The sequence below is a fragment of the Drosophila miranda genome, assembly GCF_003369915.1.
Source record: "Drosophila miranda strain MSH22 chromosome Y unlocalized genomic scaffold, D.miranda_PacBio2.1 Contig_Y2_pilon, whole genome shotgun sequence".
Classification (NCBI taxonomy): domain Eukaryota; kingdom Metazoa; phylum Arthropoda; class Insecta; order Diptera; family Drosophilidae; genus Drosophila; species Drosophila miranda.
The window spans coordinates 22,629,107-22,643,187 of NW_022881614.1; the positions used below are offsets into that span (position 1 = coordinate 22,629,107).

Sequence of the window (14,081 nt, forward strand, 5' to 3'; positions counted from 1 at the left end):
GCCGGAGGAGAGCCATACTGACTTAGTATCGGGTATAATCGTAGAGTTGCGGTGTCCGCAGCAACTCACAACGTTCCCCTCGTTTTATATTAGGAATGCATCAATCAAAGAAGAAATAACTAATGTTCATTGAGATATGACATATGCGCATAAATCACACCGAAAGAATGTTGCCCTGACGATCCTCCTTTCAATTCTAGATCCCATCGCCGGCGACGTCAATCGGAGGGTTCTGGAGCCGACGATGATGACTACGAGTATGAAGATGAGGGAGAGGATGCTATGTAAGTAATACAGACAGTCCATGTCTTCTGTGCCTCTTCTGAGTGTCTGTCATTTTATGTTCTATCTTTGGAACAGTGAGCCAAGCACGGAAGTTCCCGCGGTGACTACGCATGCGCATCGTCATCATCATGGAGTGGAGAGTGTTCCGATTGATTACTCAATTGGTTATATGTACCTACTACATTCCCAATATTTATTTTGGTTCATTCTCTCGGTGTTTTTATTATCCGTTATCCGTTAATCCGTTTAAATGCGAATACTCCGAGGTTAATGCATTGTGGATGGTGTTGAACTATGTACGAGTATATGTATAACCAAAGACTATACAATACCAAAATGTTGCATGAGGAACAAATGCTTTTTCAATTTTCGTTTGACGCTTCTTGGTACGGTCGCGCGGGGCTAGTACTTCAATTCTCTTTTACGCTACCTTCGCCTCCGAAATGCTACTCGGCTTCGTCAATGCCTCGGTCAGCGTCGAGTCGGTGTGAAAGCATGTCAGTGCTGCGTGCCGAAACCGTAGGGCAGCGCGGCACAGTGGGGACTCAGCCAAAATAGTCAAAAAATTGTATCAGTGCTTTAGATAAATTTAATGTACGCATCTAATAGAGAATTTTCCAATCGAATTTTCAAGATAGTTTTAGTTTAGGAGATATAAGCACTCAAAGTTTAACATTTTTTCAGTGTGCAAATATTTATTGAACTCATATTCACTAACTAATTTAGCAAGCTGAGACGGTCAAAGGTCCCACTGTGCCGCTCCAAAGACATCGGCGATCAGCGACCACCGCTTCGACGGTGCTGAGGCTCGAGAGTCCAGAATTATTTCGTTGCTGGTGAAGGCATTGCCGAACAGACGAAACCGATGGGCAGCGGGGTCGCGGTAGAGACGAAGTACAGGCGAAAAGGGAATTGAACCCCCGCGCGCTCCACGTGCCTTTTAGGTCCTAATGTTAGGAACCGCCATAGAACAGCTTTTTGGTCGCTCATGCAACATCTTGGTATTGTATAGTCTTTGGTACAACGCATACGAGTCGAGATTCCGTTATTATTTCCGGAAGTCACAAGTTGTTTTCTGTTCGTTTTACAACACTGCACTTTGTTAATAACAATTCGCACAGCCACAAACACACAAAAAGAAAACACTTTACATGGAACACGGATACACCTACACACATACTATAGAAACCCATACATGCATACATATATCCGATATCTACCCTGCAGTACGGGTCATTAATGACTCAGCTGCTGACACGTCGATGACCGCGTCACTACCCCCGATGACATAGTTGATGACCGGCCATACGCTGAGCTGATGACATTAACATGGAGATGTCCTAGGGCATAATCGATGACATTGTCATCGAGCATTGCCGAAAAATCATGCACTTAATAAGCGATGATTTTTACCTAAAAATCATGCATTTTATAAGTGATGATTTTTTGGCTTAAATCACGCTTATTAAATGCATGATTTTTGCCTAAAGATCATGCACATAATAAGCGATGATTTTTACCTAAAAATCATGCATTTTATAGGTGATGATTTTTACCTAAATATCATGCATTTTGTAAGTGATGATTTTTCACGAAAAATCATGCATTTAATATAAAAAAGTAATACATTCAATTGTTTATTTTTCCAATTAGTTTTATTTATTAAAAATTATTATTAATTATTGTCTAAGGATGCCAGAGCTTTGTATTTTTTGTCCCTTGCGCCCTTTTGAAAATAGCTATTCTTAATATTGTGAATAGCCTTCCGAATCACTTTTTCTGCTGGCTCGTGGGGTATTTTCATCTTCACCGCCGCTGAAATAATATGGATATATTATATACATATATGTACAATTACTATTAATTTGGTTCAATTGTATAAAAAGAATTTGTTCGATTTTTAAAACGGTTGTTTGTTTCAACAAAAACAACAATGTTCACTGTAGGTCAGCGGTGGGCTGTTCATTTCCTCCAACAACAAAAACAAAACACGCGCAAAACAAATGCTCGAGCCAAGCCGCACAAATAAGGGTTACTTTTTGTTGCTTTTCTTTTGTTGTTTGTTTTGCTGCTGGACTGCTCAAAAATTGCAATTTCGTGCCCACCGCAGATTATAACAAATTAATTCGCTAATACGGATTTATATTCTATTTCTTTATTCTTCTTTTATTCCCGAGAATAAGAGAAGAATAAAGAAATATAATGTGAATGCAGCGAAACATTAATATAATTTGAACACAGTTTTTTCATAAATTTAACTTTTTATACAATTGAGATTTTTTTTATTTAACACGCGTACAACACATATTATTAATTATTTAAAAACTGCACTTACCTGATAATAATAATAATCACAGATTACTTATTTTCACTTATTAAAACTCCGTGTGACGATTGCAAATAGCAAAGAACAAAGCAAAAGAGTTCTGTCGACGCAGTCGCAAAGAAGACGAAAAGATAAAACGAAGTTCTCTGCTACTGCGCACGGTCGGCAGAACCGAATTACGTTCGGCACGCGCGGAAAAGAAAGAAACAAAAGAAAAAACAAAGGGTTCGATTTGGCTGGCGTCAACGCCTCGATGACATTGTAGATGGCATTCGTCATCGCTCACTGCTGGTACTGCAGGGTATTTACATATTTACACTATAAATAACTGTAATTCATCATATGGTGTATACGTTTTTTCTTCTCTTTTGCCATTTCTTTCTCGCTCTATCTCTCTCTGTCTATATATCGCTCTCATTGTGTTCTCTCGTTCTCTCACTTGTTTGATGAATGTTTAAACTGAAATCGATATCGCCATCGAAATCCAAATACTAATCGTAACTAACAATCGAATCATCGACTAACCCAAGTCGGAGGGGGATTCTGCCTCTGCGTCTGCCACGCCCTCGGTGGCCAGTGTGGAGGAGGAGATCGAGGAGAGCGTCTCCAAGCTGGAGTCCGTGATAAGCAAGACTATTGAGAATACGAAGAACATCAAGGAGCTGGTCCCAGTGCTCGAGCCATCGTCCGTCGATGAGGGTGGTGCTGGTGCTGACGATGATGATGATGTAGAGGATGTGGAACTCCAGCAATTGGGCGCCGCTGCAGGGAAATTCCAGGAAAATGATGTGGACACCACCACAGCGGCTGCCGCAACAGCCACAACTGGGATGCCTGGCTCTGCCACGGACATGGTAAAGTCCAGTTACATGGAGGAGGAAGCAGGGAATCAGGTGGATGCCGTTGCCGTGGATACTGTTACCACATTCAGCACCGCTGATAACACCACACCCCCACCCATATCGCCCCCCACCCCACCACAGCACAGCAGCAGCAATAGCAAGCAGAAGCCATTCTCACCCTATGATGCCACCTCCTCAGTGTCAGTGTCCTCCTCCTCTGTTGTGCCATCAATCGAAGCTGTTGAAACGTCTTCGTTGCCATCCATGTCCACCTCTACATCGGCCACAGGGACCTGCTCACCCTCATCCTCACCCTCAAACTCATCCCCATCCTCTCACATTGTTGCCATCACAGACATTGTATTAGACAACAACAACCATAAAAACAACAACAATACTCTAACAACTTCATCATCATCTGCATCATCATCATCTGCAACAACAACAACTACAACAATCACACCAACAGCAACAATGTCAACTACAACAACAGCAACAACAACACTGTCTGAAATGTCGCCAAAGTTAAATGATGTCGCTTTTGTGTGAACGCGCCCGTGATTGTGTGTGTTGTCTCTCTTGTCTACTGTCTCTTGTCGTTGTCACATCTAAGCTGTTTTCCTCCCTCCCGCTCTTTATGTGAGTGTGTGTGTCTCCTCCAAACAGCCAGGAGTTAGCTTAGTTCTGTCTCTCTCTCTCTGCCTCTCCATCTCTTAATCTGTAACTCTCTTGTTTTTCTTTTATATTGATATTGCATTTTTATTGCCTTTTGTCCTGTGTAAGACGAGAGTTGAACTTCATAAAAATGGCTTAACAACATCCCTGTTGCAGTCAGAAAAAACTTTTAGTGGAGTTGTGTTTGTACATAAATGTTAGCAAACTAGATAAAGAAGTGTATGTAGATATAGTTAATATATATGTATTTATAAATTGTACATATGTATATATATGCTTTTAGCTGCACCTTAATTTGCGTGTTGACAGTTAGTGTTTGTAAACGATCCTCGAGCTTTAAATGAGAGCTGCAATTAGTGTTGGAAAACTATTGCTACAACAATATTTCAAAACTTTGCCCCGCCCACTTCCGCCCCCACAAACGGCGAAAATCTGTGGCATCCACAATTTCGACGATACGAGAAAACTAAAAACGCAGAATCGTAGAAGATGACTATATCTTCGAGGGTGCAATATCTGAACCATATCGTATAATTATTATAGCCAGAATCAAGAAAACAATTTCATTCTTTCTCGCTCTGTCTCTCTCTAACACACATGTTTCATGGTCGGTTTTGCCAATTGCAAAATATGAGTTCAAGGATCTCAGAACCTATAAGAGCCAGAGCAACCAAATTTGGTATCCACACTCCTGTGATATCGGACCTTGACCGTTTCGTGTCCAAATTTCGCCACAGCCCCTTCCGCCCCCGCAAAGGACGAAAATCTGGGGCATCCACAAATCTCAGAGACTATTAAGGCTAGAGTAACCAAATTTGGTATCCGCACTTCTGTTAGATCTCACTACAAAACGAATATCTCAGAATTTCGCCCCACCCCCTTTCGCCCCCACAAAGGACGAAAATCTGTTGCATCCACAATATTGCACATTCGAGAAAACTAAAAACGCAGAATCATAGATAATGACCATATCTATCAGATTGCTGAATCTGGATCAGATCAGATCATTTTTATAGCCAATAGGAACAAATCAATTTGCAGTGGCTACGCAGCGACCGACGTCACGCTCAGACTGATTTTCTGTCTCTCTCGCACGCACTCTTTGTCGTGTCGTTTAATATTAGCAGCGTCTGCCGGAGGAGAGCCATACTGACTTAGTATCGGGTATAATCGTAGAGTTGCGGTGTCCGCAGCAACTCACAACGTTCCCCCTCGTTTTATATTAGGAATGCATCAATCAAAGAAGAAATAACTAATGTTCATTGAGATATGACATATGCGCATAAATCACACCGAAAGAATGTTGCCCTGACGATCCTCCTTTCAATTCTAGATCCCATCGCCGGCGACGTCAATCGGAGGGTTCTGGAGCCGACGATGATGACTACGAGTATGAAGATGAGGGAGAGGATGCTATGTAAGTAATACAGACAGTCCATGTCTTCTGTGCCTCTTCTGAGTGTCTGTCATTTTATGTTCTATCTTTGGAACAGTGAGCCAAGCACGGAAGTTCCCGCGGTGACTACGCATGCGCATCGTCATCATCATGGAGTGGAGAGTGTTCCGATTGATTACTCAATTGGTTATATGTACCTACTACATTCCCAATATTTATTTTGGTTCATTCTCTCGGTGTTTTTATTATCCGTTATCCGTTAATCCGTTTAAATGCGAATACTCCGAGGTTAATGCATTGTGGATGGTGTTGAACTATGTACGAGTATATGTATAACCAAAGACTATACAATACCAAAATGTTGCATGAGGAACAAATGCTTTTTCAATTTTCGTTTGACGCTTCTTGGTACGGTCGCGCGGGGCTAGTACTTCAATTCTCTTTTACGCTACCTTCGCCTCCGAAATGCTACTCGGCTTCGTCAATGCCTCGGTCAGCGTCGAGTCGGTGTGAAAGCATGTCAGTGCTGCGTGCCGAAACCGTAGGGCAGCGTGGTCGCTGATGTCTTTGGCGCGGCACAGTGGGGACTCAGCCAAAATAGTCAAAAAATTGTATGAGTGCTTTAGATAAATTTAATGTACGCATCTAATAGAGAATTTTCCAATCGAATTTTCAAGATAGTTTTAGTTTAGGAGATATAAGCACTCAAAGTTTAACATTTTTTCAGTGTGCAAATATTTATTGAACTCATATTCACTAACTAATTTAGCAAGCTGAGACGGTCAAAGGTCCCACTGTGCCGCTCCAAAGACATCGGCGATCAGCGACCACCGCTTCGACGGTGCTGAGGCTCGAGAGTCCAGAATTATTTCGTTGCTGGTGAAGGCATTGCCGAACAGACGAAACCGATGGGCAGCGGGGTCGCGGTAGAGACGAAGTACAGGCGAAAAGGGAATTGAAACCCCGCGCGCTCCACGTGCCTTTTAGGTCCTAATGTTAGGAACCGCCATAGAACAGCTTTTTGGTCGCTCATGCAACATCTTGGTATTGTATAGTCTTTGGTACAACGCATACGAGTCGAGATTCCGTTATTATTTCCGGAAGTCACAAGTTGTTTTCTGTTCGTTTTACAACACTGCACTTTGTTAATAACAATTCGCACAGCCACAAACACACAAAAAGAAAACACTTTACATGGAACACGGATACACCTACACACATACTATAGAAACACATACATGCATACATATATCCGATATCTACCCTGCAGTACGGGTCATTAATGACTCAGCTGCTGACACGTCGATGACCGCGTCACTACCCCCGATGACATAGTTGATGACCGGCCATACGCTGAGCTGATGACATTAACATGGAGATGTCCTAGGGCATAATCGATGACATTGTCATCGAGCATTGCCGAAAAATCATGCACTTAATAAGCGATGATTTTTACCTAAAAATCATGCATTTTATAAGTGATGATTTTTTGGCTTAAATCACGCTTATTAAATGCATGATTTTTGCCTAAAGATCATGCACATAATAAGCGATGATTTTTACCTAAAAATCATGCATTTTATAGGTGATGATTTTTACCTAAATATCATGCATTTTGTAAGTGATGATTTTTCACGAAAAATCATGCATTTAATATAAAAAAGTAATACATTCAATTGTTTATTTTTCCAATTAGTTTTATTTATTAAAAATTATTATTAATTATTGTCTAAGGATGCCAGAGCTTTGTATTTTTTGTCCCTTGCGCCCTTTTGAAAATAGCTATTCTTAATATTGTGAATAGCCTTCCGAATCACTTTTTCTGCTGGCTCGTGGGGTATTTTCATCTTCACCGCCGCTGAAATAATATGGATATATTATATACATATATGTACAATTACTATTAATTTGGTTCAATTGTATAAAAAGAATTTGTTCGATTTTTAAAACGGTTGTTTGTTTCAACAAAAACAACAATGTTCACTGTAGGTCAGCGGTGGGCTGTTCATTTCCTCCAACAACAAAAACAAAACACGCGCAAAAAAAATGCTCGAGCCAAGCCGCACAAATAAGGGTTACTTTTTGTTGCTTTTCTTTTGTTGTTTGTTTTGCTGCTGGACTGCTCAAAAATTGCAATTTCGTGCCCACCGCAGATTATAACAAATTAATTCGCTAATACGGATTTATATTCTATTTCTTTATTCTTCTTTTATTCCCGAGAATAAGAGAAGAATAAAGAAATATAATGTGAATGCAGCGAAACATTAATATAATTTGAACACAGTTTTTTCATAAATTTAACTTTTTATACAATTGAGATTTTTTTTATTTAACACGCGTACAACACATATTATTAATTATTTAAAAACTGCACTTACCTGATAATAATAATAATCACAGATTACTTATTTTCACTTATTAAAACTCCGTGTGACGATTGCAAATAGCAAAGAACAAAGCAAAAGAGTTCTGTCGACGCAGTCGCAAAGAAGACGAAAAGATAAAACGAAGTTCTCTGCTACTGCGCACGGTCGGCAGAACCGAATTACGTTCGGCACGCGCGGAAAAGAAAGAAACAAAAGAAAAAACAAAGGGTTCGATTTGGCTGGCGTCAACGCCTCGATGACATTGTAGATGGCATTCGTCATCGCTCACTGCTGGTACTGCAGGGTATTTACATATTTACACTATAAATAACTGTAATTCATCATATGGTGTATACGTTTTTTCTTCTCTTTTGCCATTTCTTTCTCGCTCTATCTCTCTCTGTCTATATATCGCTCTCATTGTGTTCTCTCGTTCTCTCACTTGTTTGATGAATGTTTAAACTGAAATCGATATCGCCATCGAAATCCAAATACTAATCGTAACTAACAATCGAATCATCGACTAACCCAAGTCGGAGGGGGATTCTGCCTCTGCGTCTGCCACGCCCTCGGTGGCCAGTGTGGAGGAGGAGATCGAGGAGAGCGTCTCGAAGCTGGAGTCCGTGATAAGCAAGACTATTGAGAATACGAAGAACATCAAGGAGCTGGTCCCAGTGCTCGAGCCATCGTCCGTCGATGAGGGTGGTGCTGGTGCTGACGATGATGATTATGTAGAGGATGTGGAACTCCAGCAATTGGGCGCCGCTGCAGGGAAATTCCAGGAAAATGATGTGGACACCACCACAGCGGCTGCCGCAACAGCCACAACTGGGATGCCTGGCTCTGCCACGGACATGGTAAAGTCCAGTTACATGGAGGAGGAAGCAGGGAATCAGGTGGATGCCGTTGCCGTGGATAATGTTACAACATTCAGCACCGCTGATAACACCACACCCCCACCCATATCGCCCCCCACCCCACCACAGCACAGCAGCAGCAATAGCAAGCAGAAGCCATTCTCACCCTATGATGCCACCTCCTCAGTGTCAGTGTCCTCCTCCTCTGTTGTGCCATCAATCGGAGCTGTTGAAACGTCTTCGTTGCCATCCATGTCCACCTCTACATCGGCCACAGGGACCTGCTCACCCTCAAACTCATCCCCATCCTCTCACATTGTTGCCATCACAGACATTGTATTAGACAACAACAACCATAAAAACAACAACAATACTCTAACAACTCCATCATCATCTGCATCATCATCATCTGCAACAACAACAACTACAACAATCACACCAACAGCAACAATGTCAACTACAACAACAGCAACAACAACACTGTCTGAAATGTCGCCAAAGGTAAATGATGTCGCTTTTGTGTGAACGCGCCCGTGATTGTGTGTGTTGTCTCTCTTGTCTACTGTCTCTTGTCGTTGTCACATCTAAGCTGTTGTCCTCCCTCCCCCTCTTTATGTGAGTGTGTGTGTGTCTCCTCCAAACAGCCAGGAGTTAGCTTAGTTCTGTCTCTCTCTCTCTGCCTCTCCATCTCTTAATCTGTAACTCTCTTGTTTTTCTTTTATATTGATATTGCATTTTTATTGCCTTTTGTCATGTGTAAAACGAGAGTTGAACTTCATAAAAATGGCTTAACAACATCCCTGTTGCAGTCAGAAAAGACTTTTAGTGGAGTTGTGTTTGTACATAAATGTTAGCAAACTAGATAAAGAAGTGTATGTAGATATAGTTAATATATATGTATTTATAAATTGTACATATGTATGTAAAATTAATAATAATGTATCGTTTATTAATAGTGTTTTTCGAAAAAGAGTACAAAGTGTATGATTTAAGATGTGCAATTAATGAGTCTGTTCTTCCGACTTTTTGTTCAACTTTCTGCTTCTACTTCCAACAACCGACTCCCGTATCGATAACCCCTTATCGGTTAGGTCTTTTAAACATCGGTTAAGTCTGGTTATATCGGTTAGGTCTTATCGATGGTATCTTAAGTTCAAATGTTAATTTAGATGGGATAGTGCTAACTGCTTGATACACTGTCCTTTACATTCGGCCCTCCTGCTCATCTTCATCTGTCCCAGATGATAATATATCATCGTTTTCTGAGACAAAACGCCATAGCTTCATATTGTCACTGCTCGTTGCTGTGATATTTGGCCCCTCGACTTGAGCAACCTTTCTGACGTCGTAGCGACCGTTCCGCTTTACCTTGGTGACTTCATATGGGCCTAGATACTCGCTGGCCAACTTGCGTCCTGCGACGAACTGCGTCCTCTTGATCGCGACCATGTCTCCTAGTCTGTAGCCGTGCTCAGGTCGTCGTTTTTTATCATAATAGCGCTTGTACACCTCTTGCGCCTTCTCAATGTTTTGTTTCGCTTGGTCACGCAGTTCTTGGCGCTCGTTGTTAAACTGCGTAACCAACTCCTCGTTGAGCACCTCCAATAGTCGACTTTCAGCTTGTCTGTGCATCTTTGTCCCAAACATGACCTCGAATGGCGACGACTTCAACGTAGAATGCACATGCGAATTAATCGCCATCTGGACCTGTGGCACATGCTTGTACCACTTCGTTGACTCCTGAGCTGAGAGCTTTGCGATGATACCCAAAATTGAACGGTTCACCCGCTCAATCTGACCGTTGCCTCTCGCCACACCTGTCGTTGTACACACATGTTCGACTTTGTTCTCGTTGAGAAACTCGCTGAATGCGTTAAATGTAAACGTTGCTCCTCTGTCGCTGACTATGCGCTTGGGAAAACCAAACACAAATGACCAATCTCTCAGCCTCTTCACAACTTCTTCGTGACCTGTTGACTTAGTTGGGAACAGCCACACAAACTTGGAGAATGCATCTACCACAGCAAAAATGTACTTGTATTGCTTGGCTGTCGCATCCATTGGTCCCAAATCAACGTGCAGCGTGTATAGTGGTGTGTCACCCTTGTCAATGCAATGAAGATAGCCTTCTTGTTTGCCCAACTTTTTGCTGAAAATTATACAACTGATACAATTAGTAATCAACTTATTTACTTTCCGTTCAAGGTGCGGAATCCAGTATTGCTGCTGAACTGAGTGCATTGTCTTCGCTGTGGAGAAATGACCAACTTCATGCGATCCTTGAATGATTTCCCTTTCCATCAGCCTTGGAACCACCAATACGTCATTGCCATTTACAGATTTTAAGAGAAGACCTCCTTTAAGCTTGTAGTCTTGATATGGGTGCTGCTTCAGGATCTCAACTGTGGCTTTGATGAAATCGTCATCCTGCTGTGCTTTCTTTATCCGAGCTGTTAGCTCCGTCGTCACGAACATGCATGTCTGCGGAAAACGACTGAGACAGTCCACGTGTCTCATTCTGTCCCCTGGGCGGTGTACTGCTTTGAATGTAAAGTCCTCCATATACAGAATCCACTGGGAAACTTCTCTGGGTATATCTACTTTCGTTGTTGTCTGCTTAAACGCCGCACAGTCAGTGGCAAGATCAAATTTGATCCCCAACAGGTAGTGACGAAACTTCTTGAGTGCGAGGTATGCAGCTTTGACCTCCAAATAGTAACTGTGACGTTTGGACTCGGCTTGTGTAGTCTTTTTACTCCAATAGTAAATCGGGTGGAAATTGCCATCAAACTGCTGCAACAAAATTGCTCCGAAACCTTCTTTGGATGCATCCGTGTGGAGTTCCGTTGGCGCTTCTCGTGAGTATAAATGTAATACAGGTGCGATTACATGCAGATTCTTTAAGGTTTGTAGCGACTGTTGCTCTGCTTCGCCAATGTTGAAAACTGCTTCCTTCCTGAGTAGATTCGTGAGCGGCCGGGCAACTTGTGCAAAGCCAGGGATGAACTTTCTGAAAAAGCCTGTGAGTCCCAGAAATGCTTGAGCTGCTTTAATGTCTTTGGGCGTAGCAAACCGACTGACAGCTGCTGTCTTCTCTTTGCCGGGCCAGATTCTCCCGTCCTCAATGATATGGCCCAGAAAGGTAATGCGTGGCTGCATGAAGCTACATTTCTTCCACTTGATCTTTAGGCCAAACTGCACAGCTGTCTCCAGGACCAACTTTGTCTTCCTCATGCATACCTCGGGCGACGCGGCGTAAACAATTATGTCGTCCATATAAAGCTGCATAATGTCAGAGTTGATTAATTCTTGAAAAATATAGCTTACGAACCGAATGAACGCAGCTGGCGAGTTCTTGAATCCGAAAGGCGCTTTATTAAACTCGAATAATCCCTCCTTTGTAACAAAGGCCGTATACGACTTGCTTTGCTCTTCCATAGGCACATGGAAAAATCCGTTTTCAAGGTCCATTATGGTAAACCACTTAGCCGACTGCAGCTTTTCCAAGACTTCCTCCATGATCGGGACTGGGAAGCAGTCCAGCAATACCATGCTGTTTAACTTCCTGTAGTCTACGCAAACTCTAAGTGTACCATCTTTTTTCTTCACGACGACAACTCTGCTCGCTACATTTGAAGACGACTTGCGCACGATTCCTTGCTCGATCCATTCTTCGACTTGCTTCTTTACGGCACTGGCTTCGTCTGTTGATAAACGACTCGGTGAGTGATGAAACGGCTTGATTAATCCGTCGGGAACTATCATCAGTTGCAACTTCTGTGGGCATTTGGTAACCTTTTCTTATCATCTGTTCAACGTCTTTTCGATATTGCGGCGGAGCTACAAAGGATGACTCTTCAGTTACATTATATATAAGAGCATGCTCATCTGCACAGGATCTGCGTCATGCTTCAAAAACGTGTATCCTTGCATATCAGCGACGAAACGGAACTTTTTAATGAAATCAAGCCCCAAAAGTGCGTCGAAATCAATCTGGCTACTGGGGACTACTAAAAACTTCTGTGTGGTCTGCAACTTACCCACGGTAACTTCTGCATTAAAGTATCCAACAGGCTTTGTTGATATCTGACCCAGACCGCGCAACATAGTTGTGCACTTCAAAAGTTTAACGTTTTTCATGGTCTTCAACATACTCTCTTTGATTAGGGTTACATCTGACCCTGTATCCACAAGACAGTCAACAACAATGCCGTTTATTTGAATTTTTTTCATGCGACTGCGATCCAAAATGACGCGAACTTTATCAACTTTATCAGCTTCATAAGGACAGTTACGCGAAATGTGACCATTCTGATTGCACTTAAAACACTTCGTTTCGGCTTTGCAGTCTTTGCGTTTGTGTTCTCCTGATCCACAGTTATAGCAATATTCTTTTTTACCGCTTTGCCCACTTTGCTGCTTGAAACTCGTTTTATGCTGTTCGTTATTGCCCTTCTTCTCCGATATGTTCAAACGATCATAGATATCGAACTCTTCTTTCAAGGCCCTGAAGGTCTTACAGCGATACATGGCATACTTATACTCGTTTCTTATGTCCAGACCGTTTACAATATGGCTTATAACAGCCGCGTGTTCAACATGTCCGACTGCTGCTACTCACTACTCTTCCTCTTTCTTTCTTGCAGCAGCTTATGAATGTCTGCACTGTTATAGCTACATGTGAATTCATCCAATAATACGTTCTTGAGTTCCTCATAGGTGCACACGCATTCAGCTTCAAGGAAAAGCTTAGCTGCACCGGTCATTTTTCCTCTGGCCTGCACATACTTTTGCTTTTCAGTAAGCTCATATGCGTCGGCATTTTTTTCGAATATCTCAAACCATTTTTCTATGGGAACCGATTTGCCATCACAATCGCTCACAACTTTTGTAAAATTATCTGGAGCGATCTTCATTTCTCGTTGCTCATCGCAACGCAGTTTCAAACTTAGCAACTTTATCATTTGATCAATCTTGTCATCACTATTGTTTTCTGCATTTTCTGAATCTTCCATCTCGTTTGCACTCGGGCGCGACGTTCCTGGTCCAGCTTCTTCCTTCTCTCTCTCTTTCCAGTGCAACGGCGGCGGTGTCTGTGTACCCGACGAGTGCTTGTCTTTTCTGTTTATAAGTGTGTATCACACACAACGTGTCTGTGCGTGTTTTTTCTGCTTGTGTATGTACTGCGCACGGACAAGGCGACGCTGCGGCGCGACAATGAATTTCACAATTTTCCAACCGAATTAAACGACCGATCTTTTATTAAACTCCGTGTCTACTGTTAGGCTCACAGAATTTGGATTGTTCAACTTAATGTTTATAGCCACCAACAAC

General features: G+C 42.2%; 2 protein-coding genes across 2 annotated transcripts; both read left to right on the plus strand.

Moving 5' to 3' along the window:
- Window positions 1-23: 23 nt before the first annotated feature.
- On the plus strand, window positions 24-4,524 carry LOC117192497 (spore coat protein SP96-like). Its single transcript, XM_033397205.1, has 4 exons — window positions 24-32; window positions 201-284; window positions 361-421; window positions 3,142-4,524. Exon 4 carries the CDS (start codon window positions 3,442-3,444, stop codon window positions 4,000-4,002), a length of 561 nt encoding a protein of 186 aa, XP_033253096.1. The 5' UTR covers window positions 24-32; window positions 201-284; window positions 361-421; window positions 3,142-3,441; the 3' UTR covers window positions 4,003-4,524.
- A 759-nt stretch (window positions 4,525-5,283) lies between these two features.
- On the plus strand, window positions 5,284-9,649 carry LOC117192500 (spore coat protein SP96-like). Its single transcript, XM_033397209.1, has 4 exons — window positions 5,284-5,292; window positions 5,462-5,545; window positions 5,622-5,682; window positions 8,424-9,649. The coding sequence occupies exon 4, from the start codon at window positions 8,724-8,726 to the stop codon at window positions 9,270-9,272; it is 549 nt and encodes a 182-aa protein (XP_033253100.1). The 5' UTR covers window positions 5,284-5,292; window positions 5,462-5,545; window positions 5,622-5,682; window positions 8,424-8,723; the 3' UTR covers window positions 9,273-9,649.
- Window positions 9,650-14,081: the final 4,432 nt, after the last annotated feature.

Coding starts and splice junctions, on each gene's coding strand:
- LOC117192497 (XM_033397205.1), top strand. CDS start 3,442: ATGCCTGGCTCTGCCACGGACATGGTAAAGTCCAGTTACATGGAGGAG.
- LOC117192500 (XM_033397209.1), top strand. CDS start 8,724: ATGCCTGGCTCTGCCACGGACATGGTAAAGTCCAGTTACATGGAGGAG.